At 55.9% G+C, this 26,573-nt stretch overlaps 1 protein-coding gene across 1 annotated transcript; it reads left to right on the forward strand.

Moving 5' to 3' along the window:
• The first annotated feature begins 267 nt into the window (after window positions 1–267).
• On the forward strand, window positions 268–26,292 carry BACE1 (beta-secretase 1). The gene is made up of 9 exons (XM_084895598.1): window positions 268–987; window positions 18,142–18,230; window positions 19,851–20,067; window positions 20,487–20,624; window positions 21,645–21,779; window positions 22,616–22,717; window positions 23,035–23,184; window positions 23,435–23,606; window positions 24,247–26,292. Exons 1-9 carry the CDS (start codon window positions 730–732, stop codon window positions 24,486–24,488), a joined length of 1,503 nt encoding a protein of 500 aa, XP_084751724.1. The 5' UTR covers window positions 268–729; the 3' UTR covers window positions 24,489–26,292.
• The last annotated feature ends 281 nt before the right edge of the window (window positions 26,293–26,573 follow it).

Genomic DNA, 26,573 nt, shown 5'->3' on the forward strand with positions numbered 1-26,573 from the left:
CTCATTCTGTGCGTGCCTCTGCCTTCATTCCGCAGGGCTGGGCAGAATGCCTGGCGCACAGTGGGTGCTTAATAAATGCAGGATGCAGGACTGACAGTGGGAGGTTGGTACCACTCTGTGGCAGTGGCTCCTCCCGCCCCGCCAAGGCCAAGGCCACCTTGCCCGCCAGGTGCTGCAGGGTGGACTCCAGCTCAGCAGAGGGCATCCCAGACCCCTCACCAGCCCCGGAAGCTGGCTGCTGCCCGGGAAGACTACACTTCCCAGCGATCCCACGGAACGGGAGACCTCGGCTTGACAGCCACCCCACAAGCCTCTCCGCCGCCCAGCCTGCCTGGGAGTGGGAGCCGGAGGATGGTGGCCTGAGCGGCGGCGCAGCTGCAGGAGCCCATGCCTCTCCCCGCCGCCGGCCTGCCGGGAGCCCCAGGACCCCAGCGCCGCCGACCGGCCATGCTCGCCCCCTCCAGCGCCCGCGGGGGGCCCAGGCCGGCCGCTCCCCGACCTGTGCGGAGGCTGCACGCCTCTGGCCAGATGTAGCCGGGATCCGTCTCCCCGTCGCGCTCTCTGCGATCGCTCCTGCTGGCCCACCGCGGGGCCGCCGGTCCCAGGCCCGCGGGAGCCCTATGCTGCACGGCTCCCTCCCCTGAGAGGCCGCCGGCACCCAGCGTGGGGGTCAGGCCTCCCGGACGGACGCGGGCCCGCGGGAGCCCCGAGGGCCCGGGCTGGGCCGCGATGGCCCCGGCGCTGCCCTGGCTCCTGCTGTGGGTGGGCTCCGCGGTGCTGCCCGCCCGCTGCGCCCAGCCCGGCATCCGGCTGCCTCTGCGGAGCGGGCTGGGGGGCGCCCCGCTGGGCCTGCGCCTGCCCCGGGACACCGAGGAGCCCGAGGAGCCCGGCCGGAGGGGCAGCTTCGTGGAGATGGTGGACAACCTGCGGGGCAAGTCCGGCCAGGGCTACTACGTGGAGATGACCGTGGGCAGCCCCCCGCAGACGGTAAGGTCGCCAGGCGCTCGCCCCTCCTCCAGCATGGGCAGCGGGGGCCGCTGGGGCAGCCTGCCGGACCCCGCGAATGTGGGCTGGGTGGTGTGGGCAGCAGTGACCCTCCCCAAAGACGTTCCTCTGCGACCACGGCGGCAGCTACGGTCACCTGTCCTTCCCAAAGCTCCCCTTTCCCTCTCAGGCCTCCCGGTGCCCTGGCCCCCCGCCCTCTCCTCACTCCCATCTCACACACCCCTCTTTGTAAAGATTTGGGGCAGAAATATTCTGTGCAGGCAGCCCGCCCCAGAGAAGGGTCCACACCACGGGGTCGCTGGGAACAGGTGTCAGCCTGGCCAAGCCGGAGTCCCGCGCCCACCACTCCAGACCTCGGTCACCGGACCCCATCGCCTCCTCTGGTGTTTGGGGTATCAGGCTCCGCACCATCGCTCCTGGCACCTGGAGGCCGGGGAATCCTGGTCCGAGTTGGATGAGGCCTTCCCCACGGTCTGGGCTGCCACGGGGGCGGCACAGCGTGAGGCCTGAGCTCCTCTGACCTCCAGCCAGCCCAGAAGCCCTAGACAGACAGACTCCGGCGTCCAGCCCTCCCTCCGCCGGTCCCTTCCCCCGCCGGCATCCACCCAGCCCCTCCCCCGCCCACACCTCCAAGCCTCCAGGGCTCAGGCCAGAGGGCACTAGGCTGAGCAGCAAAGGAACCAGAGCCCCTTATGAGGATGAGACTCCTTCCCGAGCTGGTAGCCGCTGGGGTTGCAGGGGGGGGTGCCTGGCAGCGATGGCGAAAATACCACCCACTCCCCCCGGCCGTCCCTCCTGACAATCTGTGGTCCCTCCAAAGTGGCTGGTGCAGGCTGCGCCCTCTGCACCCCCCGTGGGTGGGTGGGAGTGTGGGTGTGAGCAGCCTCGGGGGGGCTGTGGGGTCACATGTGCTGCCCTGTGGGTGGGTCTGGACACAAGTGGCAGGCTGGCTCTGTGTGTGCGGGTGTGTCACCTTGAACCTGAGCCGCCCCGCTCCCCTCCCCTCGATCTGCCATCTGCGGTTTCGTCCAGGAGGCCTGTCCTTGGGAGGGTCTGTGAAGGGGAGAGTCTGTGCGGAGGGAGCATCCCTCTGCAAGGCTCCACCTCCAGTGACCTGGTGGAGGCAGCCTCCTGGGCCCGCCCCCCCCCCCCCCCCCCCCCCCCCGCCGCCTGGCTGATCCAAGGCTCTGGTCTCCCAGCAAATTCCTCTTCTCTTCTGCCCACCCTTAGCACCCGGGAGCAGTCTTGAGTCAGTCCTCAGGGTAAGAACAGGGCCCAAGGCCAGGCCCCAGCTGCCTGGCCCACAGGACACTGGCTGTGGGCAGGGACCAGGGGATGTGGGGACCTGGCCACAGGACAGGGCTGGGACACCATTCGGGCTTCAGGGTCAGACAGCTTTTCCTCTCCTCCGTCCTCCGCTGCGTGGCTTGGGCAAACAGTCTGACCTCTCTGAGCCAGTCACCTCGCCTCTCACAGGGGTGCAGTGAGCTCTCCGCTGCCAGGTCACTGTGGGCATTAAATGGGTCCATGTAGGTGACAGCATCTAGAACAGTGCAGCTGGACACATAATTGACCTCTGGTCAGATAAAGTCATTTCCTCCCCATGTGTCTGGCCACTGCTGCCTCTTCTGTGCTGTGCAATGGAGCAGAAAACATGGTGTCCTGGCCGCAGTGCTCTGCATGCGGGGGACCACTTACCGTACTCCCTGGCCCCTGAGATGTCTCTACACCCCTCCAGCCCAGAAGCTGGCAGAGAGTAATTGTTCAATAAATGTCAATTCCTTCCTCCACATTTCTTTTTTTAAATAATTTTTTTTATTGATTTCAGAGAGGAAGGGAGAGAAAGAGAGAGAGAGAGAAACATCAATGATGAGAAAGAGTCATTGATTAGCTGCCTCCTGCACCCTCATACTGGGGATGGAGCTCACAGCCTGGGCATGTGCCCTGACCGGGAATGGAACCGGGACCTCCTGGTTCACGCCGGCGGGGCCCTCCCCCTGCCTAAGAGAAGGGGCAATGGGCTTCAAGTTCCACACCCGCCCAGGGGGCCAGTGCAGGGAGACCGCCGGGTGGATTGCCCCGTGGCTGCAAACCTGAGCCTGTGCCAGCGGCTCGGCTCTGCGGTGACTCTGATGCTTTCCCGGCAGCCTGCCTTCCTCCTCCTGGCGGGCTGCTGCAAGCACCACGTAAGAACACGCCTGGAGAGACTCTGAGCCAGTCAAAGCCAGCACTTCCTGCGTGCCGGCAATCAGCTGTGGGGCTCGGGGGCTGTTCCGCAGAGATGGCATGTATGTTTTCTTAGGGAGGTTAGTGTGCCGGGGAAGGAAAATGCTAGGGCGGTAATCCATAGCAGCGGTACCCACAGAGGCCCCTGCTGCCGGAACCTGTTGGAAATAAATGTACTCTCTCTGGCTCCACCGCAGACTTACTGAGTCAGATCTACTTCGCACAGAGCTGAAGCGGTGAAAGCAGGGAAGGCCTCCCAGAGGAGGTGGTGGTCAGCATGGTCTGAAGAATGAACAGGAGGGGGGTCGTTCTCAGCAGGGAGATGGCACCTGTCCCACCAATCAGGGACTGCACTCTCTTTGTATGTCCCCTCCTCCTCTCCCTGAGACTCGCTGAGACCAGAAGAGGCCACAGTAAATGACAGTGAGTTACGTGTGTCTGCTCTTCGGCATGTTTGCCAAGGAGACAGTGGAGGAACCAGCCCAGTTGCTGTTACAGGTTCAGGTAAATAAAATAGAGCCAAATTGCCAAAAGCCTTACAGGTCAAGCTTAAGCTTTGGACGTTGCTCTGCAGATATTTGTGTGGGGGAGTGATATAAAGAAAGCAACCTAGCAGGGAGAGACATCTCCATGTTAGATGGAATGGAACTGAGACGTGCAGGTCTGTCAAGAATGATTTCAAGATTCTGATTGGGCCCTGGCCAGTGTGGCTCAGTGGATAGAGTGCCAGCCTGAGGACCAAAGAGTCCTGGGTTTGATTCTGGTCAAGGACATGTACCTCAGTTGCAGGCTCCTCACTGGCCCGGGCCCTGGTCAGGGCGCATGAAAGAGGCAACCAATCAATGTGTTTCTGTCACATCGACTTTCTCTCTGTCTTTCCCTCTCTCTTCCACCCTCCCTAAAAATCAATGGAAAAATATTGATAAAAAAAAAGTAAAAGGTCTGATTGGGAGTGAGCTGGAGCAGAACAGACCTTTTGGGGGAGCAGTTAAGTTGGCAGAAGGGGATGGCTTAGCAGAGCTTGTACACAAAAAGCTGCTTGTACTTAGGGTTGCAGTTTATGTAAAGTGTTTCAAACATATTCTACTAGGTTATTTCGTTTTCCATATTCACAGCTTCGAGCAGAAGCAAGAACTCAAAGGGTAAACAGTTGGCAAGGTGGCAGGCCAGAAAGCGAAGACTGTCTCACCTGTTCTTCCTGCTACTCCCTGCCACCTATGTGTGTGTCTTCATGCTACTCCCTGCCACCTATGTGTGTGTCTTCCTGCTATTCCATGCCACCTATGTGTGTGTCTTCATGCTACTCCCTGCCACCTATGTGTGTGTCTTCATACTACTCCCTGCCACCTATGTGTGTGTCTTCCTGCTACTCCATGCCACCTATGTGTGTGTCTTCCTGCTACTCCATGCCACTTACGTGTGTGTTCCTGCTACTCCCTGCCACCTATGTGTGTGTGTTCTTCCTGCTACTCCATGCCATCTATTGGGTCGGCAACTAAGTAAGTGCGGATTTTTTAAAGAAAATCAAAGACAATTTTTTCATGGAACTAAATAACTTTATTCTGTAATGTATTGCCCATTTTGATCAATGACCTTTTGCCATCTTTCAGGCAGCATCATAATCCCACGTTCAAAAAACTTCTGGTTTTTATTAGCAAAAAACTGAATCAGGTACGATTTGACATCATCATCATTATTGAAATTTTTACCATTCAAGGAGTTTTGTAAAGATCGAAACAAAAAGTAATCAGATGGTGCAAGGTCAGGACTATATGGTGGATGTGGCAAAACATCCCAACCAAGCTCCATTAACTTTTGCCGAGTGACCAAAGATGTGTGTGGCCTTGCATTGTCATGATGGAATACAACACCTTTTCGATTTGTCAATTCGGGCCGCTTTTCTTCAACTGCATTGTTTAATTTCGTTAGTTGTTCAATGTAGACATCAGAATTGATCGTTCGGTTGGGTGGTAAGAGTTCAAAGTAGACAATTCCTTTGTAATCCCACCAAACTGATAACAAAACCTTCTTTTGATGAATATCAGCTTTTGATGTTGTTTGAGTTGGTTCACCTGGCCTGCTCCACGATCTTTTCCGCTTGATATTGTTGTAAACAACCCATTTTTCATCGCCAGTTATCAGTCGTTTTAAAAATGGATCATTTTCATTACGTTTCTTTAGCAAATCGCAGCTGCTAACGCGTTGCGTTAACTGTGATTCTTTAATTTCGTGAGGAACCCATGTATCGAGTTTTTGAACATAGCTAAGTTGTTTTAAGTGATTTTCAATGCATGTATGTGATACATGAAGCTTCTCTGCAATCTCACGTGTTGTACTGTGACAGTCCGAATTGATTATTGCTTTGATTAGGGCGTCATCAACTTCAACTGGACGACCAGAGCGTTTTTCATCTTTGAGTGAAAAATCACCAGAACGAAATTTGGCAAACCAATTTTGACACTGCCGTTCTTTTAAGACTTCGTCACCATAAACAGCACATAACTTTTTATGAGCTTGCAATGCGTTTTCCCTTTGCGGAAATAAAAAAGCAAAATATGACGAAAATGTTCCTTTTGATTTTCCATTTTTCAACGAACGCCAAACGAAAACTATAAAACAGATCAAAAAACTTTTTTTACTAATTAACAGCTGAATAGCCAACTATCAAATAACAAAATGTGTTTTACATTTGTACTACGTCTGCAAACTAAAAATTCAACTGAAGCCATATATGTGTGAAACCCGCAATTACTTAGCTGCCGACCCAATATATGTGTGTCTTCCTGCTACTCCATGCCACCTATGTGTGTGTCTTCATGCTACTCCCTGCCACCTATGTGTGTGTCTTCCTGCTACTCCCTGCCACCTATGTGTGTGTCTTCATGCTACTCCATGCCATCTATATGTGTGTCTTCCTGCTACTCCATACCACCTATGTGTGTGTCTTCATGCTACTCCATGCCATCTATATGTGTGTCTTCCTGCTACTCCATGCCACCTATGTGTGTGTCTTCATGCTACTCCATGCCATCTATATGTGTGTCTTCCTGCTGCTCCCTGCCACCTATGTGTGTCTTCCTGCTACTCCATGCCACCTATGTGTGTGTGTTCTTCCTGCTACTCCATGCCATCTATATGTGTGTCTTCCTGCTACTCCATGCCACCTATGTGTATGTCTTCCTGCTACTCCATGCCACCTATGTGTGTGTCTTCATGCTACTCCATACCACCTATGTGTGTGTCTTCATGCTACTCCATGCCACCTATGTGTGTGTCTTCCTTCTACTCCATACCACCTATGTGTGTGTTCCTGCTACTCCCTGCCACCTATATGTGTTTCTCCAGGAGAAGAACAGGTTTATCATGAACATCCCTCTGCCATTCCATATGATACCTGCTCTCACTTCCTCACTACACTTTCCCAAATGTGAAACTGTGTTTCCCTCATAAAACATCAGCCTCTTGAAAACAGTGTCATTTTGTGTGTGTGTGTGTGTTAATCCTCACCTGCGGATATTTTCCATTGATTTTAGGGAGAGTGGGAGAGAGGGGGAAAGACAGAGAGAAACCTCGATCTGGTTGCCTCCTGTATGAGCCCTGACCAGGGCCTGGGCCGGGGAGGAGCCTGCAACCAAGATACATGCCCTGACTGCAATGGAACCCAGGACCCTTAGGTCCACAGGCCAGTGCTCTATCCATTGAGCCAAACTGGCTAAGGCAAGAATAGTGTATTTTTAAATTTTTATCTGTTTTAGTGTCTTATTTTTCTTTACTATCTCCAACAGCACCAGGCTCAGAACATGCACCCAGAAACGTTGAGTGTGGGAATAAATAAGCTATAAGCATCTAAATAGAGCTGTTGATGGGCAACTGTAAGTGCAGAACTGGAGTTCTGGTGAAAATATTTTTAGTCTTTTTCCCAAATGAGAGTGCCATCTCATTATACGGTATAAGCGGCACTGTCCAAATGCAGGATAAGATTAGTTGATGGTTGAAATCTGGGGAGAGTCGATTCCTTTGAACAAATGTGTTGCGGGGCACCTGTGTGTGCAGAAGAGAAAAATAATGCCACAGCCACAGCACTCAGAGCCGCAGCCACAGCACCCAGAGCCGCACGGTGTGTGAGGCCCAGCATGTGCAACCTCAGCAGCACTGAGACCGGCTGCGTTTGGTGCGCACAGGGCAGTGAGTGTCACACAGGGCAGTGAGTGTCACACAGGGCATGAGTCTGGGGAGGGAAGCATCAGGGTGCCGGGAAGGCCCGCTGAAAGGGGGGGCTTTGACTTGGGGGAAGAGGAAGAAGCGGGGGAGCACCCTGAAGAGAGGCCCAGCTACACTAAGGAACAGGGAGCTCGATGCTGAGCGGCTCGGTGGAGCGTGGGTTCTAGTCCAGAGGCAGAGAGGCCTTGTGGATACACGGGAGAAGGGTGGTCGGGAGAGCTGGGGTTCCAGGAAAACACTTCAGTGTGGAGCAGTGGTTTCCAGCCTCTTCCTCTCATGGCACCCATAAGCCAATCGCTAAGCTTCTGTGGCAACCAAAAATATATTAATGGCTTTTGCTGATCTAACAAATAAAATAGGTATAATTTTGATTCATTCACAATGACGGCTTTGGCTGTGTTGGCTGCTGCCTTTTTTTTTTTTTTTTTGACAATTTAAGGGAAAGGAAGATAGCGCCTCTGACTAGATCATCGGATATTGCATGTTTGAAAATTTTTTGTGGTCCCGGTTGAAAATCGCTGGTGTAGAGGGTAGCTTGGACACCAGGGGTGGGGAACGTCTGGCCCACGGGTGGTATAAGGCCTGAGAAATCCTTTGGTCTGGCCCTGCCAAGGCATCAGGGGTGAACTGATTAAATGTCTGACCAAACACTGCCGGCTGATTTTTAAAATATATTTTTATTGATTTCAAAGAGGAAGGTTGAGGGAGAGAGAGAAACATAAGGATGAGAGAGAATCGTTGACCAGCTGACTCCTGCACACCCCCTGGGGATTGAGCCTGGAACCCAGGCATGTGCCCTTGACCAGAATTGAACCTGGGACCTTTCAGTCCACAGGCAGACGACCTATCCATTGAGCCAAACCAGCCAGAGCAAATTTTTAAGTTGATAACTCTGGATGGCCTTGAGTGATGTTGTAAATATCCAAATGGCCCTCGGCAGAGAAAAGGTTCCCCACCCTGGCAGAGCCTGGGAGGAGGATCAGCGTTAGAACAGAAGGGCCTGGAAGAGGTGGGGGGTGAGCACAGCCAGGAGGAGGGTCCTCAGAGCCGCATTCCCAGGTCGGTTCAGCCCAGGGTCTCTGCCGCTGGTGCTGAGGGGGAGAGAGACCGTCCCCTCCTTTCCGCCTCTGACTGCTGGTGTCGGGAGCACAGCAAAGGAGCAGCGCTTAACGCACAACATACTCTTCCACAGTGCGATGGCTAAACTCTGCGTTAGCTACGTACATGCCGGCTGGGGGACGAGGAGATGGAGGCTCAGAGAGGAGGGGCATGTGGACTGTACAAGGGCCACAGTGCGAGGAGGAGGTTGGGAGAAAGGCTGTATCTGCCCCCTCCATGGCCTGCTCCCACCTGCTCCCAACCCCCCGCTCCCAGCGCGTTCTGTTTTCATTGTGTTTACACAGTGGAATTCCAGGTCGTATATGTCTGTTTTAAGTTCTGATATTAAACAGATGGAAAGCCATTGAGTTCAACAAACCACCTTCCACTAGACAGTGCCGGCGGGACCCCAGAGCTATGGCTGCCCACAGCTGCGAGGCGGTGCCTGGGGTTGGCTCCCCGCTGGGCCCCTCTGGCTGCCATGCTTGTCCTCGGCCGCCCCAGGTCAGGAAAGAAGGAGTTTGGGGGAATAGGGGCCATTGTGAGAGACCATGCCCTCTCACTGAGGTTGGAGGTCAGGAGCCTCCAACAGAGCTGAGCAGAGTCCGGGTTGAAATCCAGGGAGAAGAACGGGGAAGCCGCTACCTGACAGCTCTGCGTTGGGAGCCTCCTCTCGGGGACCAGGCAGTGGGAGTTCTGGGCGGAGCCGGACCCTCCCCAGGCCTGAGCAGCCCGTGCTCGCCTGCACCCCGCGGGGCTGTGCAGTGGCTCCTGAGAGGGAGGTGCATGCTCAGAGGAGGAGGGGAGTCAGCAGTCCCAGGGCCTGACCTGGCAGCCAGGATGCCTAGGTTTTGTTTTTTGATTTTTTAAATATAGTTTCATTGATTTCAGAGAGGAGGGGAGAGGGGGAGAAAGACAGAAACATCAATGATGAGACAGAATCATGAACCGGCTGCCTCCTGCACACTTCCCACTGGGGATGGAGCCAGCAATCCGGGCACATGCCCTGACTGGGAATTGAACCCTTACTTCCTGTTCATAGGTCAACACTCAACCACTGAGCCACACTGACCAGGCAGGACTCCTAGGCCTTCTTAGATTCTGACAAAGCCACAGAGCAAATGGCTGAGCTCTGCCTCTCCACCCCAGCTGCTCCTTTCACCGGGCCTTCTAAGTGGCATGGCCTGAGGTTGACCCTGTCTGCTGTCCATGGAACCCCCTGCGTGCAGGCTGGTGCCTGGACCTTTTGCCAGGAGTCCGGGGAGTGACCCTGGCACATCCTGATGGCCCCAGCTGAGAAGGCAGGTGCTGGGCTTCGTTTTCCACTGAATACAGACCCAGAGAACAGGAAAGCCACTGCCACTGTGGGCGGGGCATGGAGAGACAACAGGAAGGACCTACTGTGTGACAGAGAGAAGCAGACAACCTAGCAGCCGTGATGCCTCACAGGCTGGGGTTTCCAGGTGGGTTTTATGGATGTTGAGGAACTAAAAAGACACCTCAAGAGCCACTGGGAATGGGATGGACACAGAGGAAGGTTTTTTAACCTCTCTTTGGTACACTGGGGTCCTGCATAAGCTTAGAAAGGCATTCTACTGCTTTAAAAAAGGTTACAAACCATTGTCTTAGGTCTGGTCCGTAAGACAGATTTGTATCCTTTTTAAATATTCATAGCCACCATCTGATGTGAATTGGGCTGGATTTGAGGCTGGGGAAATGGAGCATCCTGTCTAAAGGGGGAAGGTCCACGAGTAAGGTTTGGGGTGATGTAGCCAGCTTGAGATTCCTTAACACAACAACAAACACCTGGCTGGCATAGCTCAGTGGTTGAGCATCGATCTATGAACCAGGAGGTCACATTTCAATTCCTGGTCGGGACACATGCACAGGTTGGGGGCTCATTCCCTAGTGTAGGGCATGTAGCAGGCAGCAAATCAATGATTCTCTCTCATAATTGATGCTTCTGTCTCTTTCTCTCTCCCTTTCTGAAATCCTATATAGTAAAGAGGTAATATGCAAATTAACCATCACTCCAACACAATATGGCCACCCCCATGTGGACACAAGATGGCCACCACAAGATGGCCTGCAGGGGAGGGCAGTTAGGGGCAATTGGGCCAGCAGGGGAGTGCAGTTGGGAGAAACCAGGCCTGCAGAAGAGGACAGTTAGGGGGGCTAGGCCAGCAGGGGAGGGTAGTTAGGGGTGACCAGGCCAGCAGGGGAGGGCAGTTGGGGCAATCAGGCAGGCATGCGAGCGGTTGGGAGCCAGCAGTCCTGGATTATGAGAGGGATGCCTGACGGCCAAAATGGGCAGTTGGACATCCCTTGAGGGGTCCCAGATTGGACAGGGTGCAGGTTGGGCTGAGGGACACACATACCCCTGCATGAATTTTGTGCACCAGGCTTCTAGTCAATAATAAAAATATACATATATTTTTAAAATAGGCCCAGGTGGGGAGCCGGTAGCCTGCTTGCTCCCTGGTGTCAATCGCTAGCTTCAACCTGTGGAGCAAAGTGGAAACAGGGGTGGGTGTGGTGGGTGTCGTTGTCACAGTCACCCTACAGTCCCAGACTAAAATTGCAGCCTTGCCAAAACCGGTTTGGCTCAGTGGATAGAGCATCGGCCTGCGGACTGAAGGGTCCCAGGTTCGATTCCCGTCAAGGGCATGTACCTTGGTTGCAGGCACATCCCTGGTGGGGGTGTGTGCAAGAGGCAGCTGATTGATGATTCTCTCTCATCAATGTTTCCAACTCTCTATCCCTCCCTCTTCCTCTCTGTAAAAAAAAAAAAAAAATCAATAAAAAAATACATATTTTTTTTAATTGCAGCCCTGCAAAGACCCTGGGGCTGAGTTAACAGCAAGAATCTGTGGTGGCTCAGAGAACTGCAGGAAATGAGGCAATTACTACCAGTTAAAAAAAAAATTATGCCCTATCTGTGTTTGGCTCAGTGAATAAAGCATCAGCCTGTGGACTGAAAGGTTCCAGGTTCAATTCTGGTCAAGGCCATGTACCAGTTGCAGACTTTATCCCCAGCCCTGGTTGGGGCACATTCAGGAGGCAACCAGTCAATGTGTCTCTCTCACATCAATGTTTCTCTCTGTCTCTTCCCCTCCCTTTCACTGTCTCTAAAAATCAATGAAAAAATATCCTCAAGTGAGGATTAACAACAACATTGTGAGGGAGCACCTACTGAGGGCTAGGTAAGAATCCTATATAATAAAGAGCTAATATGCTAATTAGACTGAACAGCAGAATGAGCGGCCGGCCATCCTTCTGGACAACCATCCAGATGACCTTCCAGACAAAGCCAGGGCTGCGAGGGCCAGCCGTGGCTGTGAGGGGCTGCAGGGCCGAACCCTTGCACGAATTCGTGCACCAGGCTTCTAGTAGACAATAAGGATACAAATGCGCCCCACCCTTGAGCAGCTCACAGTGTTGGACATACAGGCTTTAGCTAAATGATTGGCATGTGATGAGTGACATTCAAAGAAGCAGCTTTTACTGAGGCCTGTAAGAGACAGAAGCTCATTTTGGCTAGGGGCATCAGGGCAAGACCCTTGGAGAAAGAATGTTTAAACTGTGACTTGAACTTTGAACTAAAGTTAGGCCAAACTGGAGCACATTTTTTTTTTAAATCAATCTTTATTGTTCATATTATTACAAAGGTTCCTCATTTCTTCCCCCCTCCACCAGGTTCCCACCCCACCCTCCGCCCCCTCCCCATCCCCTATTGTCCTCATCCATAGGTGTACAGTTTATGTTCAGTCTCTTCCTCCCTCCCTTTCCCTGTTAGTAAATCCCTTTTCAGATAGTAAATCAGTTACTTAGCATTTTCTCGTATCAATAATACCTCCACATGCCCAATGATACACTTCACACAAAAGACATTTCCAAATAGGTCAATCAGCCTCATCCAGGCCCCACCCAAGGCACTCACAGATCAACACCCCAGCGCTATACTAACTCAACACATCCAGATCTAAGCCTTCATCACTTGATTCAGTAGACCCTCAAGTTCCCGCAAAAGTTTCCAGCCATGTCTGAGAGGCAGCCATGGGGCAGGGGCAGGGGAGGAGCGAGCTGTTCCGGGCCTGGCTGCTCTGGGCTTGGCCTCTGTTGCTCTGGTTCGTTCCACAACCAGCTGCTCCGGGTCTGGTCACTGCCGCTCCCGACCTAGTTGCTCTGGACTTGGCTGCTGTTGCTCCCGGCCTGGCCACACCCGACCCAGTTGCTCTGGGCCCAGCTGCTCCGGGCCCTGCCGCTCCGGGGCTGGCCGCTCCCAGCCGGGAGCCGCTGCTCCAGGCCTGGCCTCACCAGACCCGGCTGCTCCGGGCCTGGCCGCTGGCAGCCGCTGCTCCGGGCCTAGCCACACCCAGCCTGGCAGCTGCTGCTCCAGGCCTGGCCGCACCAGACCCGTCTGCTCCGGGCCTGGCCGTGGAGCACATTTTAAGCAAAAGAAACAGCATATGTGAAGGTACAGAGGTAAGAGGTCCTTGAGCTTTTGAGAAACTTCACAAGAAGCATGGAGAGGAAGCGGGAAAGGGTCAAGATGTCCATTCGAGTTGATCTATGGTTGGCCTAGAGGCCCCCAAGGTCAAGGACCCCAGAACTTAATTCAGATAGTTTTGTATCAGTTACCTGGTGCTGTATAACAAACGACTCCAAAACTTGGCGGCTGATGCCAAAACCGGTTTGGCTCAGTGGATAGAGCGTCGGCCTGAGGACTAAAGGGTCCTAGGTTTGATTCCAGTCAAGGGCATGAGCATTGGTTGCGGGCACATCCCAGTAGGGGGTGTCAGGAGGCAGCTGGTCAATGTTCCTCCTCATCTATGTTTTTAGCTCTCTATCCCTCTCTTCCTCTCTGTAAAAAATCAATATAATATATATTTTTTTAAAAATTTGGCAGCTGGAGACCAAGGCCATTTTGTTTCTTGGGATCCTGTGGCTGAATTCAGCTGGCGGGTCAGCTGGGCTGGACTAAGCGGGCCTGCTGGACCTCTTTCTCCAGGAAGTCTTTCATCCTCAAGGAGGCCAGATCGAGCTCCTCTCTCCACTCACAGGGCAGCATTCCACAAGGGCGAACCCCCAGGCACGTATCCTACCCCTGCTCCCTCCTTCACCATGGCTTACTGGGCAAAACAAGCCATGTGGCCCAGCCCAGCGTCTGTGTCAGAGGGGATCCCACCAGGCGGGCAGCCCGGGGGTGAATCCTTACTGTAACAACCTACCGGACATTCCTTCTCCAAAGGAGAGGCTCGGGAGGGGGGGGGGGGGGGGGGGCGTGGTCAGACCAGTGCATCCTGGTCCTGGCTTTGGGGCTCTCGGTGTAACTGGTCAGGTCTCGGGTCAGGTCTCCGTTTCCTCCTCAGTCAGATGGAAGAAGGGCTTCCACTCTCAGTTTAGTGAAAAGGCTTGTTATCGGAGAGGATAAGAGCTCTTCTCTCATCCCCTCTCAAGCCCAGTCAGGAGGAAATAGACCAGGAGAATGTGGGTAAAGGCCCCTCCCCAGAGGCTTGCGAAGTGGTAAGACCTTGGGGTGGGCTGCCAAGGAAGGCTGTGGATCCTAGTAACAGATCTCCAGTTGGAAAGAGCGGCCCTCCAGCTAACGGACAGACGGCTCCTGGAGTCTCTTTTCACCCAGAAGTCTCTGAGCTCACGGTCTGCTAGCGTTGGGCCAAGGCAGCTGGGACTTGGAGAACAGACTTACCTGAACTCACCAGCTCGGGACCTCGCTCATCAGGCCAGGCTATTGCTGGGGTCCCCCGGGCCGCACCTGCAGAGGCGCCTTTCCCTGTGGGCTTGTTAGCACCTCCATGGAGCTGCCTTCCATACGCCCCAGGGGCACCCGTGTTTGTGAAGTAATTGGCACTGACCTGGCCCTGACCCCCAGGCCGCGGTCCCAGTGCATCCACAGGGAGGAGGGCCCCTGGCGGGCGCCTGGAGACTGACATCCTGTGTCAAACCCGGGCACCTGGTGAGTTAGAGCCACACCTACCACCTAAAAACTCCTCTCGTTTGGGAGTCCCCTGAGGGATGCCCTCCACACCCAAACAGAGGGCAGGGGAGCTCTGCCCATTCGTTTTCCTTTAGCCGCTTGTTAACTCCAGCAATCAGCATGGCCAGGCCCTGTGATGCCCACCTGGGACATACTGGGGACCCAGGATGGAGAGGGTCCATGTGAAACCCCTGCGCGAGTTCTAGGGAAGCATTCTAGCCAGACAGTATGGCCTGGTCTTTCTCCCTCAGGAAGTCTCTTTGGAGCTCAAGCTGAAGGGTCTTAGGAGGGGAGTCGACAGAGCTGGAGGGGGAGGGGAGAAAGGTCTGAGGCCCTGAAATGAGGTCAGAGTAGCAAGGAGCAGGGGGCTTGGCGAGTCCAGGACAAGCTACATGGATCCGTAGGCAGGACTGGCTCATGAAGGGCTTCCGAAGCGTTAGTGCTTTAAACTTTGCTTTTTTTGAGAAAAAAAATATACATGTCCTATTGATTTCAGAAAGGAAGGGAGAGGGAGAGAGAAAGAAACAGCAATGATGAGAGAGAGTTATCAATCAGCTGCCTCCTGCACGCCTCCTACTGGGGATTGAGCCCACAACCCTGGCATGTGCCCTGACCAGGAATCGAACCATGACCTCCTGGTTCATAGGTCGACGCTCACCCACTGAACCATGCCGGCCTGGCTGAACTTTTCCTTTAACAGCAAGGGAACCACGGACACGGAGGGCTAGCCGGGCAGAAGTGCGCTTGAAGAGATGCCTCTCCGGTGCACACGCAGACGGAGGTGCAGGAAGGCTGTGCTCTGAGCAGGCGTGTTCCGGGGTGAACCGAGGAGAGCGTGGCCTCGGTGGCAGGGGAGGTGGCAGCAGTGATAAGTGCGGAGACTGAGACAGCTGACTGCGCAGGACCGGCTGGGATGGCGAGGGGGAGCACGGCGTCAGGTGGCTCTGAAGCCGCTGGCTGAGGGAAGAGGTGGTTGGGGTGCCATTTGCTAATACGGGGAACACCAGGAGAACACCGATGTGCAGGCCCGCCAAGGTCAGCGGGGACACCCCACATTCCGGTGCCTCCGAGGCAGCTGATGTGTGCTTCTGGAGCTCTGAGGAGGGGGTGGGGAACCTAGGGTTATAAGCTGAGGGGAGAGAGAGAGAGAGAGAGAGAGAGAGAGAGAGAGAGAGAGAGAGAGAGAGAGAGAGAGAGAGAACTGCAGGGAGGAAGGGCCACAGGAAGCCTTGAGAAGCGAGCCCGCACAGCAGACAGCTCGGCGGGGTGGTGGAGGGGGAAGAGTGGGGGGCAGGCACGGGGTGCGTGTGGGGCGGGGTGACAAGCAGGAGAGGTCAGTGGTGCTGACTGTTCCCCAGAAGCTGGTTGGGACGCGTGTCCTGCATTCGGTGGCCTGAAGTCGTGGTGACTCCAGGCTGTTCGTGGTGGAGGAGGGGTGGCGGCCAGATCCCGTTTTAGAATGAGCGAGGAGGGGGTGGAGGTGGAAAACCAAGACAGCTTGGCTGGTGACTGTGGTTGTGAGGGGAGAGCGGAGAGGAGGGAGCTGGGGGCGGATGTGAGATTTAAATGATTTAATAAAACATACAGACTAAAGCATTTGTAAGTGCCAATAGGAAGACTCCGGATTCAGGGTGGGCCCTGAGACTGGGATAGTAATGGGGGTGGGGTTCTGAGGAGCAAGGAGGGAGCTGGCCCCACGCTACAGGAGGAGGGACAGCTGAGAGGACAGGAAGCTCGCAGGCACGGAGGCTGCTGGGGCAGGGGTGGAGGCCGGTTGCTGGGGCAGGGGTGGAGGCCCGGCTAGGGGCACAGAGGCTGGTTGCCCCTCCCCGCGCTGGCCTGGCCCCTGCCTTCCTGCTTCCTAGCAAGTGTGGGCTCAGTGCGAAGCTTCGCTGGCGATGCCTGAGGACCGGAGACCTTCTCCCGGGCAGGACCGCACTGTGAGGGCAGCCAGACGGCCCGCCGCGCATGGAGAGAAATTCGCCTGCTTGATACGGCCCCATGTTCTCATGCGGGTGGAGAGCGAGGCCACAGAGCAGGGGGGCCGGGCCTGGGGAGGGCGGGACCCCTTTGAGGTGAGGGGGAGACCCTCCTCAGACCAGGAGAGAGGCTGGGGGTGGCCTGCGGTGGGAGGGGCGCTCTGGGACGGCGGGGATGGAGCCCCGATAGAGCTCTGTGGTGTAGCATGTGGGCCCGTTTTCCTGGGTCAGCCAGGCGCACATCCCAGGCCACTGACCCCGCAGAGCCACGGGATCCTGGGCTGTGGAGCGCCTCTTTCTTGGGGCCCCGTGCAAGCAGGGTCCCTGCCACCTGCGGCCGCACTCACAGCGCTGGGAGCAGGGCCGGCAGGAGGGGCAGTGGGGGGAGGAGTGGCTTAGTCGCCATCTGGCTGACATCGCAGCTCTGAGCCCCAAGCTGTGTGGATCCTCTGGGAGCCCGGCGTCTGGAGCTGGTGCTGGGAGACCAGGGAGGGGGCAGGAGAAGCCGGGGGCGGGGGGGGGGGCAGAGGAAATGGGAGCCAGGCCGGGAGGGGGCCAGCAGGACCCCCAGCAGGGTCAGAGGCCCGGCGGCCAGTGCAGGGGCTCCCCCCAGGAGGCTGAGCAGGCTCGGCGGGGACCGGGTCAGAGGGCCACAGAGGCCCACGGAGAGCGGGAAGGAGCGGACAGAGGAGGCAGCCGGAGCCCAGGGAAGCGCAGGGACCTCCCGAGGGGGCAAGGTCAGAACCTGCACCAAACCCAAGGCAGCTGACTTCACGGGCTGAGGAGGGAGGTACAGAGAAAAGGGCCAGCGGTCAGGGCGGAGCCGAGGGGTGCACGTGGCATGTTGGCAAGAGGACTGGCTCCTCAGAGGACGTATTTCCGAGGCCAGGCCTGCCCTCTCTGCCCGCGAGGATACGGTGGACGTGCACCAGCTCTGGCGGCCGCCGCCGGCTGCAGCCAGGGAGTGACGGGGAGGCTGCCGAAGAAGGTAGGGGTCAGCAGGCCATCAAGGATGAGGGAGGGAGGGACAGGCAGAAGAGATGCCAGCAGGCCGCACAGCAAGGGACACCAGACACTGTCCGTGTTCACCAGCCCCACCAGGGCCCGCGGAGGTGGCTGAGCCTGGCTCCCGACTCCCACCGTTTCTGAGAGTGGTCAGGTCTGTGTCGCCTCTGTCAGGGGGGCCTCTGTGGAGCCGTGTCTAACACGCGCAGCCATCACGTGCACGGGAGGCCCCTCGCTCCCTTCGTTGGTGCCAGCTCGTAGGACAGCTGGCGGGGCCCAGCCAGGTGGCCCACAGGGACGCACTTCTTCGGAGAACCAGAGGGGAAGGAGGGGCAAGCTCTGAAGACAGAGCGGTCAGGGCAGCGTCGGGGAGGCAGGCCGAGGGGAGACAGGGACAGACAACACCCCCACATACACACACACACACACACACTGTGGCTCTAACGACACAGAAAATGCCATGATGCTCCGGGGAAGGCAGAGACACCCTGTCCCGTGGGGCTGCCGCCTGCCCGGCCTGCCTGGCGGACACTCCACTGAGGATGGCCATCCCGCAGGGGGCCGAGCGGGGAGTCAGCCCGTCAGTAACCGCCTCTCCCTCTCCCGCAGCTCAACATCCTGGTGGACACGGGCAGCAGCAACTTCGCCGTGGGGGCCGCACCCCACCCGTTCCTGCACCGCTACTACCAGAGGCAGCTGTGAGTCCGGGAGCCGGAGGGAGAGCTGCCCCCGGTGCAGGGCCGGGGGGTCCAAGAAAAAAGGATGCTGCGGGGAGAGAGGATCCTGGGATCCTTCCTGCCAGGGAAGGGGAGAGAAGGCGGCGTGAGCAGGACAGCGGAGTGGGTGTGGGTTTGAGGGGTGTGCGGTGGGAAAGGGTAGTGGAGAAGCAGCCAGGAAGCTCTTCGGGGTGGAGAGCAGGCAGCCTCCTGTGCGGGGGAATAAGCTCTGAGCAAGCCCAGGGTCCCCCTCTCTCCTGAGTGGGAGGCGGGGCCTCGCTCCACAGCCCCCATCTCGGTTTCAGGGCAACCCATCGAGTCGGGTGAGCAGGCTGCAGTGAGCTCGCTGCGGTGTTCTCGCAGGGGTCACTCTCGATGGCTTTGCACAGTTCACGGGAGTGGAGAGCGGCCTTCCAGAAACCCCACTGCCTGGACCAGTGTCAGGACTGGGCTGGACTGCCTCCTCCCCATCAGCCCGAGGGCCGGCGCTGGTGGGAGGGAGGGTCGCAGTGGGCTTTAAGAGAGGCCGAGAGGGATCGCAGAAGCAGGACATGGATGTCTGATGCATCTGTGAGCGAGCAGAGGCTTCAATCCCATTCGCCGACTCCCAGGAAGATGCCAAAGCCACCTCCCCACTGCGGCCTCCCCTCCACTCCCCTCTGGAGAAAGCCGTCAGGGCGCACGGCCTGAGGGTCAATGGAAGGGAACTCGTGTAGGTTCTCGTCCCAGGCCTGTCCTGTCCTCCATCACATTCACACACGCCCTGATCAGCGGTGCGGTTACATCCAGGTAGCGGTGTTGATGGGCATGTTCCGCATGTGTAGGGTGTGTGTAACCTCCATGCTGGGCTGAGATGCTGTGCCAACCCCTCCTCTGGACGAACTTGTTGCAGAGGCTCCAATCCACCCAGTGGCACTTGGTCTGCCACTCGGATGGCACTGCTGGGTCCCAAGGCAGCGGGGGAATCAATGGCTCCCTTTCTCTGGGAGCTGACGGAGCCGGGGAAGGTGGGGAGGAGATGCCACTAGCTGTCCCTGCAGCAGCAGCAAGTACAATACACAAAGCCGGACTGTTCTGCCCCGGGCTGAGCTCCACATCCAGCAGCGTGAGCCACGGGGACAGGAGGGCCCAGCAGTGAGAGCCACGGGGACGGGAGGGCCCAGCAGTGTGAGCCACAGAGACAGGAGAGCGGGCCCAGGAGTAGCTCTCTCATCTGTTCGCCAGGTCGCTTTACACCGTTCTGGGTGGTGGGTTCCCCTAGAGCACATGTGTCAAACACAAGGCCCGCGGGCCAAATCCAGCCCGCCAGGCCTTGCAATGTGGCCTGCACCGCGCTGTCATCACTGCACTCCGCTGTCAGTTTATGACATTGTCAGTTTATGACTGTTCAGTAAACCATTCGGCCCGCGATTTAGGCTGGATTTTAGATTTTGGCCCCTTCTCTGATTGAGTTCGACACCCCTACCCTAGAGTCTGGTGAGCAGCTGGAAGCATTTACCTAGAATGCCCCTGAGGTAAGCCAGGCGGCTGGGAGTTGCTCTGCTGCCGGAACCCTGTACAGCTGTGGTCACAACCCACAGAGCTTCGCCTCCGTTTTCACAGGTCCAGCACATACCGGGACCTCCGCAAGGGCGTGTATGTGCCCTACACCCAGGGCAAGTGGGAGGGGGAGCTGGGCACCGACCTGGTGAGCATCCCCCACGGCCCCAATGTCACTGTACGTGCCAACATTGCCGCCATCACGGAGTCAGACAAGTTCTTCATCAATGGCTCCAACTGGGAAGGCATCCTGGGGCTGGCCTATGCCGAGATCGCCAGGGTGAGTGGAACAGGCTGAGCTCTGGACAGCGTGCCGGCACACTGCTTATTCCCCAGGGCGGACTTGGGACGGGGAAGGGAGGGAACTAGCTGAGGAGGGGAGCATCTGTCTGAAGGGAGTGTGAATCGTATCCAGGTAGAAGGCAGAACTAGAGCATGAGACGTCGCCACTGGCACAGAGCAGACTACGATCTTTTCGAATAAGAGGCCCCTGAACCCTGCCTGATGGGCTCCTGGGGACCCCATAGATCTGTGGGCCCTCGGAACTTCCTGTTTGCATGGCGTGCCTGCTGCTAGCCCTCTCCACCCAACCCCAGTATCTCAAGACGTCTTTCCCGAGGAACATCCCATCTGGCCATCGCCGCCGGTGTCGGCCAGAAGCTGGCCCGTGAGAACCCCTCTCGTCTCTTTCCACCACAGCCCGACGACTCCCTGGAGCCCTTCTTTGACTCGCTGGTGAAGCAGACCCACGTGCCCAACCTCTTCTCCCTGCAGCTGTGCGGCGCCGGCTTCTCCCCCAACCAGTCGGAAGTGCTGGCCTCAGTTGGAGGGAGCATGGTGAGTAGGTCCTGGGGGAGAGAGGTCCTGGCACTGGCTAGAGATGGGTACCACCTGCCTCCCTTCCAGTCTTGGGCTCTGCTGCTTCGTATCTACATTCCCCACCCCACTCTCTGTCCATCCTGTCTTCCCGGCATTACTCAAGTTGCCTATGGTAAACCTGGAAAGAATCAGAGATGATTAGGTTTCGAAGGAAAGGGAAATAAAACCTATTGGAGTAAGATTATTCAGTCTGATAAGGCAGAGACATAAAAAAGTCTAAAAGGCAGAGATGTAAAAAAGTTTAAAAGTCTATTTATTAATTAGGACAACTGGTGAATGGTTTTTGAAGCAGAAAAAAATAAAATTTATAGAAGCAAATAATCATTCATTCAACACATACTGTGCCGGTTTAGGTTTAAATAACTTCATCTCAAGGGCTGATTCTGAAACAAATTATTAAAACTCCTAGAAAGCCTCTTCCCCTGAACACATTCTGTTTTGATGTTGCTTTTTCAATGTTTTTATTGATTTCAGAGAAAGGGAGAGGGAGATAGTAACATCAATGACGATGACAGAATCATCTGTTGGCTGCCTCTTGCACGCCCCCTACTGAGGATCTAGTTTAAAACCCCAGGCATGTGCCCTGGTTCTTAGATTGATGCTCTACCACTGAGCCACACTGCCGGGCATGAACACATTCTTTTTTCTTTTTTTATTCCAGAGAGGGAGAGATAGAAACATCAATGAGAATCACTGATTGGCTGGGATCGAGCTCGCAACCCGAGCATGTGGGCTGACTGGGATCGAACCTGGGACCTTCCAGTCCACAGTCAATGCTCTATCCACTGAGCCAAACCAGCCAGGGCCATGAACACATTCTTAATACATCTTAAACTATGTCACTCTGAGGCATGATTCCATTAGAAGTGGTCTGTGGAGGACCTTGCCACTCCCAGAAATTCCTGGTCCTTCGCTTGCTTTTAGGGTGACTTGCTGCCCTTCGTACTGGGACTCGGGTACCTGCCTTTTTCTCCCTAGATCATTGGGGGTATTGACCCCTCACTATACACGGGCAGCCTCTGGTACACACCCATCCGACGGGAGTGGTATTACGAGGTGATCATCGTGCGGGTGGAGATCAATGGACAGGACCTGAAAATGGACTGCAAGGAGGTAAGACAAGCAAGGGGGCCCCAGGGTGAGAACAGGGTGTGGTGGCACAGGGTGAGGTCAGACCCTGGGTTATGGGGCTGGAAGGACCTGCGGGAAGGCTGGGGGCTGAACCTCGAGTCAGGAGCACTGGGGCCACAGCAGGACCAGGACTCCGGGGCGGGGACTGGCAGGGCATTCAGACCGCCTGGCATGGACCGAGTGAGGGTAAAGGCGCCCAGCCCGTCAGGCCTGGTTTGTAAGGCAGTGCAATGTGATGTGAACTAGAGTCCAGCTCTGGGTTCTGGCCCTGCCCTTAGGAAGTTACTGCTGGGCTTTTCCTCTGCAGAAGAGGCAAGAACAGCGCCTGTGGATTGTGGCAAAGACAAAGTGAACAGGGTCCATCCCAGGAGAGGCCAGGAGACGGCAGCAAGGCATGGTCTTCCTCCTTTAGGCTCTCAGTGCGTGCTCGATTCAGATAGATATAAAAGGATTATGAAAAATTGAAACCACCATATGAGATACTTTTATTTTCAAGATTTGAAGACCATCTTTCCACCCAAGATAGTAAGAGTTAACATTTACTGGATGCTCCCTGTGGGCCAGGACCATTGTAAGCTCTTTGAATGTATTTATTTATTTAATCCATATAACTGTGAGGTAGGTACTGTTATTATCCTTCAAGATGGGGAAACTGAGCCACTGAAGTTAAGTAACTTGCCCAAAGATATACTCCTAAGAAGTGGCAAAGCCAGGATGCCAACCCAGGCAGCACCGCAGTCAGACTAACCCTCTGAGGCTGGCCAGGGCCTGGCATCGCAAGCAGCTCCTGAGCGCTCTAACCTCTCTTCTCCCCTCAGTACAACTATGATAAGAGTATCGTGGACAGCGGCACCACCAACCTCCGTTTGCCCAAGAAAGTGTTTGAAGCTGCGGTCAAATCCATCAAGGCCGCCTCCTCGGTCAGTGGGATGAGTCAGGGGTACAGAGGTGACTGGAGTCCGAGGGAGTCTGCTGAGTCACCTTCTCCAGGAGCCAAGTGTCCCCCTCAGAACCTTCTACTTAGACTCTTTTGTGGGTGTTTGCCGGTCACACAATCCCCCTTGTACCACGTGTTGGCCTCATTCTGCCCTCCTCTTCCTCCATTCTTGGGTTCTGATGGACCTTCCCATTTGGATAGTCCAAGAAAGGCAGACGAAGGCCAGTGGGTGTGAGCTGAGGATGGGAGGCGAAAGGGTGGCAGGGGCTGTCCTCACGGCCTCCCTCTCTGCCCTGGCAGACGGAGAAGTTCCCGGACGGCTTTTGGCTGGGGGAGCAGCTGGTGTGCTGGCAGGCGGGCACCACCCCCTGGAACATCTTCCCGGTCATATCACTCTACCTGATGAGCGAGGTCACCAACCAGTCCTTCCGCATCACCATTCTGCCACAGGTGCGTCCCTCCCAAGGCGCGGGCCTGGAGACAGCACGTCAGGGAGATGCTCAGGCCAGGCTTCCCAGAACTTGGAAGGCGTAGATGCGGGTCCAGGGGTGAAGGGCTCTTGGAAAAGCAAGCCCTCGGAGCTCAGGGCTGCCCATGGGAAGAGCGGCCTAAGGACACAGCCGCCTAGAAGGTGGGGCGGGGGGAAGGGTGTGAGGATGGAGCGAGAAGACACACTGACGCTTTGACTCCTTGTCCGCAGCAATACCTGCGGCCGGTGGAGGATGTGGCCACGTCCCAAGACGACTGCTACAAGTTCGCCGTCTCCCAGTCGTCCACGGGCACGGTGCTGGGAGCTGTGGTCATGGAGGGCTTCTACGTGGTCTTTGACCGGGCGAGAAAGCGGATCGGCTTTGCCGTCAGCGCTTGCCATGGTGAGTGCCAGGGTGCGGGCCAGGCTATCCACGTGCTCCCTGGTCCAAGCCCCGCCAGTCTGGGAGGAACAGCTGCCTCGAGCCAGAGTTAGCACTAAGCTTCCCCCTGCCTGGCGTGGTGACCCTGCCTGCTTGGGAGCCTCTGCTGGACGCCAGGGATAGCAAGAGCTGTCAGGCACCTGGAGGAGCTCAAGATCCAAGGGCAGCAGGCTGAGCCTACAGTGTCCTGCCGCCTGCCAGAGGGGAGCTTAAATGCCATTTCAGAATGTAGCAGGTGCCTGGCTGGTGTGCGCTCAATGGTTAGAGCACTGGCCCATACACCAAAGGGTCATAGGTTCAATTCCCAGTCCCAGTCAAGGCATGTGTGGGAGGCAGCCAATTGAGGTGTCTCTCACATTGATGTTTCTCCCTCCCTCCCCTTTCTCCTCTCTAAAAAAAAAAAAATGGAAAAAATATTGAGTGAGGATTAACAAAAAGGCCGCTGGGGCCTGGAGGAGCCTGGAGGAGCCGTGCCTCCACCTGGCACTGCTTTCTCCAGCCTCCTCGGGCCCATTCAAGGCCGGTCGGGAAGTCCTTTTTCTTGCCTAATCCAAACTGCGGTGTGACACTGACCTGCCTGCCCACCTTTCCCTCTCTCCAGTGCACGACGAGTTCCGGACGGCGGCGGTGGAAGGGCCGTTTGTCACCCTGGACATGATGGACTGTGGCTACAACATCCCACAGACAGACGAGTCAACCCTCATGACCATAGCCTACGTCATGGCCGCCATCTGCGCCCTCTTCATGCTGCCACTCTGCCTCATGGTGTGCCAGTGGCGCTGCCTCCGCTGCCTGCGCCACCAGCATGATGACTTTGCTGACGACATCTCCCTGCTGAAGTGAGGAGGCCCATGAGCAGAGGACAGAGCGTCTCCTGGACCATCTGGGTGGTTGGTTCAACTTGGTCACCAAGAGCGATGGCACCTGTGGCCAGAGCGCCTCAGGACCCTTACCCACCCACCGATGCCTCTGCTTGGCAGAGGAGGAGGAGCTGGCAAGGTGGGCTGCAGGGACTGCACTGCAGGAAACAGGACAGGGAAGACACGCTCTGGTGGCAGGAAGATGTCACCTCAAACTTGACTGAGAAATTCTGCTGCTTGAAACTTCAGCCCTGATCTTTGCCTACCATCCCTTCCAACCCTCCACCCAAAGCATTCCTCTTCCCTTAGTTCCAGAGTGGGGGCATTCCACCAGTCACCCCTGGGTGTCCGCAGGGCCCAGCCTTGCTTGCCTGCTGGCCCAAGGCAGTAGGAGCAAATGCAGTTAGCTTTGCTTTAGAGATAAGAATTGTATCAATGAGCTTAACATTGGTGCAAAGACTGCCTCTTGAATTAAACAAAAAATAACCTATTTGTACAAATGGTTGGGAGAGGAAGAGAGTGAAGACAGGGGACACTGGGATCGAAGCCAGGAGGTAGAAAGGCCACCGCCAGCTCCCATTTTAGACTCCACCTCCAAGCAGCACCCTTTCGTACACAGGTGTTGCTTCCCAGAGTTTTCTCCGCTGTGGGTGCAGCCTATCCAAAGGGAGGTGGGAAGAAGGGCTTATTTGCCAAAAAGCTCTTTTAGCTCTTAAATTCATGTCCACTATGACGTTCCATCTAACAATGAAAGTCTACCTTATTGACTCCACTGTCTCTCCCTGGACGCTGTGCTCTATAAACGCTCAATAGCCGAGTAACATCCCAGCCCTCCCACCCCCGGCTCCTCGGGGAAAGCAATGGGAACAGTAACCGCGCGGGGCTGGCCTCGTCTTCCGGGCACCTCTTCACTCCCCCCCCAAGCCCAAGACCTCGGAGCTCTGCAGCTGAGGTGCTAAGAATGGACAGAACTCTCCTCCCTAACAATCCTGGAAAGCAGAATCCTACGATTCCTCTCACAGGCTCAGGGGCGATGCCCTTCGCCCGCCTGGAGTGCTTCCTGTTCAGCTGTCAGATCTTTACATACGCAGAGCCGTTCCATTGCCTCCCCACCCGAGGTCTCAGCCGCCACCTACCTGGCTAAGGCACCCCCAGTGGCACAAGTACTGGAGCCAGAGTGTTAGAACACAGGGCCCGCTGCCTACAGCACGTCACCTTCAGGGTCCAGCTGCCTGGAGACAGGACGGGGCCTCGGCTTCCTGCCTTCCTTTTCCACAAGAGCCCCACGATGCACCCATCCTTCTCTCCTGTCCTGCTCTCCACTCCCCACTCCTAACAGTTCTGGGTACCAGGTTAGTTCTCGCGCTAAGTACTGGGGACGAACCTCATTTCCTATCCGTTCTAATACCGTCAACTGTGGCACCAGTGTTGGTGGAAAGAGCAGATTTTCCCGGTGTACCACAGGACCTCAATCCTCTGCGGTCTGCACTCTGCTTCCAGGCGAGGGGGGCTGAGTGTGAATTACCTGAGGGAGAGGGACCACAGGAGGGCTCTGGAACCCTGGCTTCAGCCAGCTGCCACAAGCCATACAATAAATCAAGAACACCGAGTCGTAGTTTTTACCCGGACTCTCATTCCCCTGCACCTGGTGCTGCTTGGCTGACGGGAACACCCAGAACCACAGACTGACAGGAAGACTGGAGACTGTCCGCTTCCAGCTCGGAACTTACTGTGTAAATAAACTTCCAGAATTGTTATCGTGAAATAAAAGGCTGCCTTCTGCTTTATGCTTTCTACCCATGCTGGGGGGAAAAGGCTTTCCCCCAGCTCTGCCCAGGGCATACAAGTTAGCCCTTCATCAGTAAGCCCACTGTCCTCCTTTCCTTTCAGAGAAAACATGGGCTCTCTTTTAAGAGTAACTTCCTTCCTATTCTGGAACTACAAACTAAGTATAAAAAGAACTTTTTTGACAACAGCTTCTTGCTTGTAAAAATATGTATTCTATATCTCTATTTTTAAATCTACTCCAGAACAATGACTGTTCCATCTCTCCTCACTGCGCTGGGCC

This window comes from Pipistrellus hanaki (genome assembly GCF_964339955.1).
Source record: "Pipistrellus hanaki genome assembly, chromosome: 9".
Taxonomy (NCBI): Eukaryota; Metazoa; Chordata; class Mammalia; order Chiroptera; family Vespertilionidae; genus Pipistrellus; species Pipistrellus hanaki.

Bases quoted from the DNA above. Each gene is read 5' to 3' on its own strand.
- BACE1 (XM_084895598.1), top strand. From the start codon at position 730: ATGGCCCCGGCGCTGCCCTGGCTCCTGCTGTGGGTGGGCTCCGCGGTG. The intron at 20,068-20,486 runs GTGAGTGGAACA...TTTCCACCACAG, and splicing joins CCTATGCCGAGATCGCCAGG to CCCGACGACTCCCTGGAGCC. The intron at 20,625-21,644 runs GTGAGTAGGTCC...TTTTCTCCCTAG, and splicing joins CCTCAGTTGGAGGGAGCATG to ATCATTGGGGGTATTGACCC.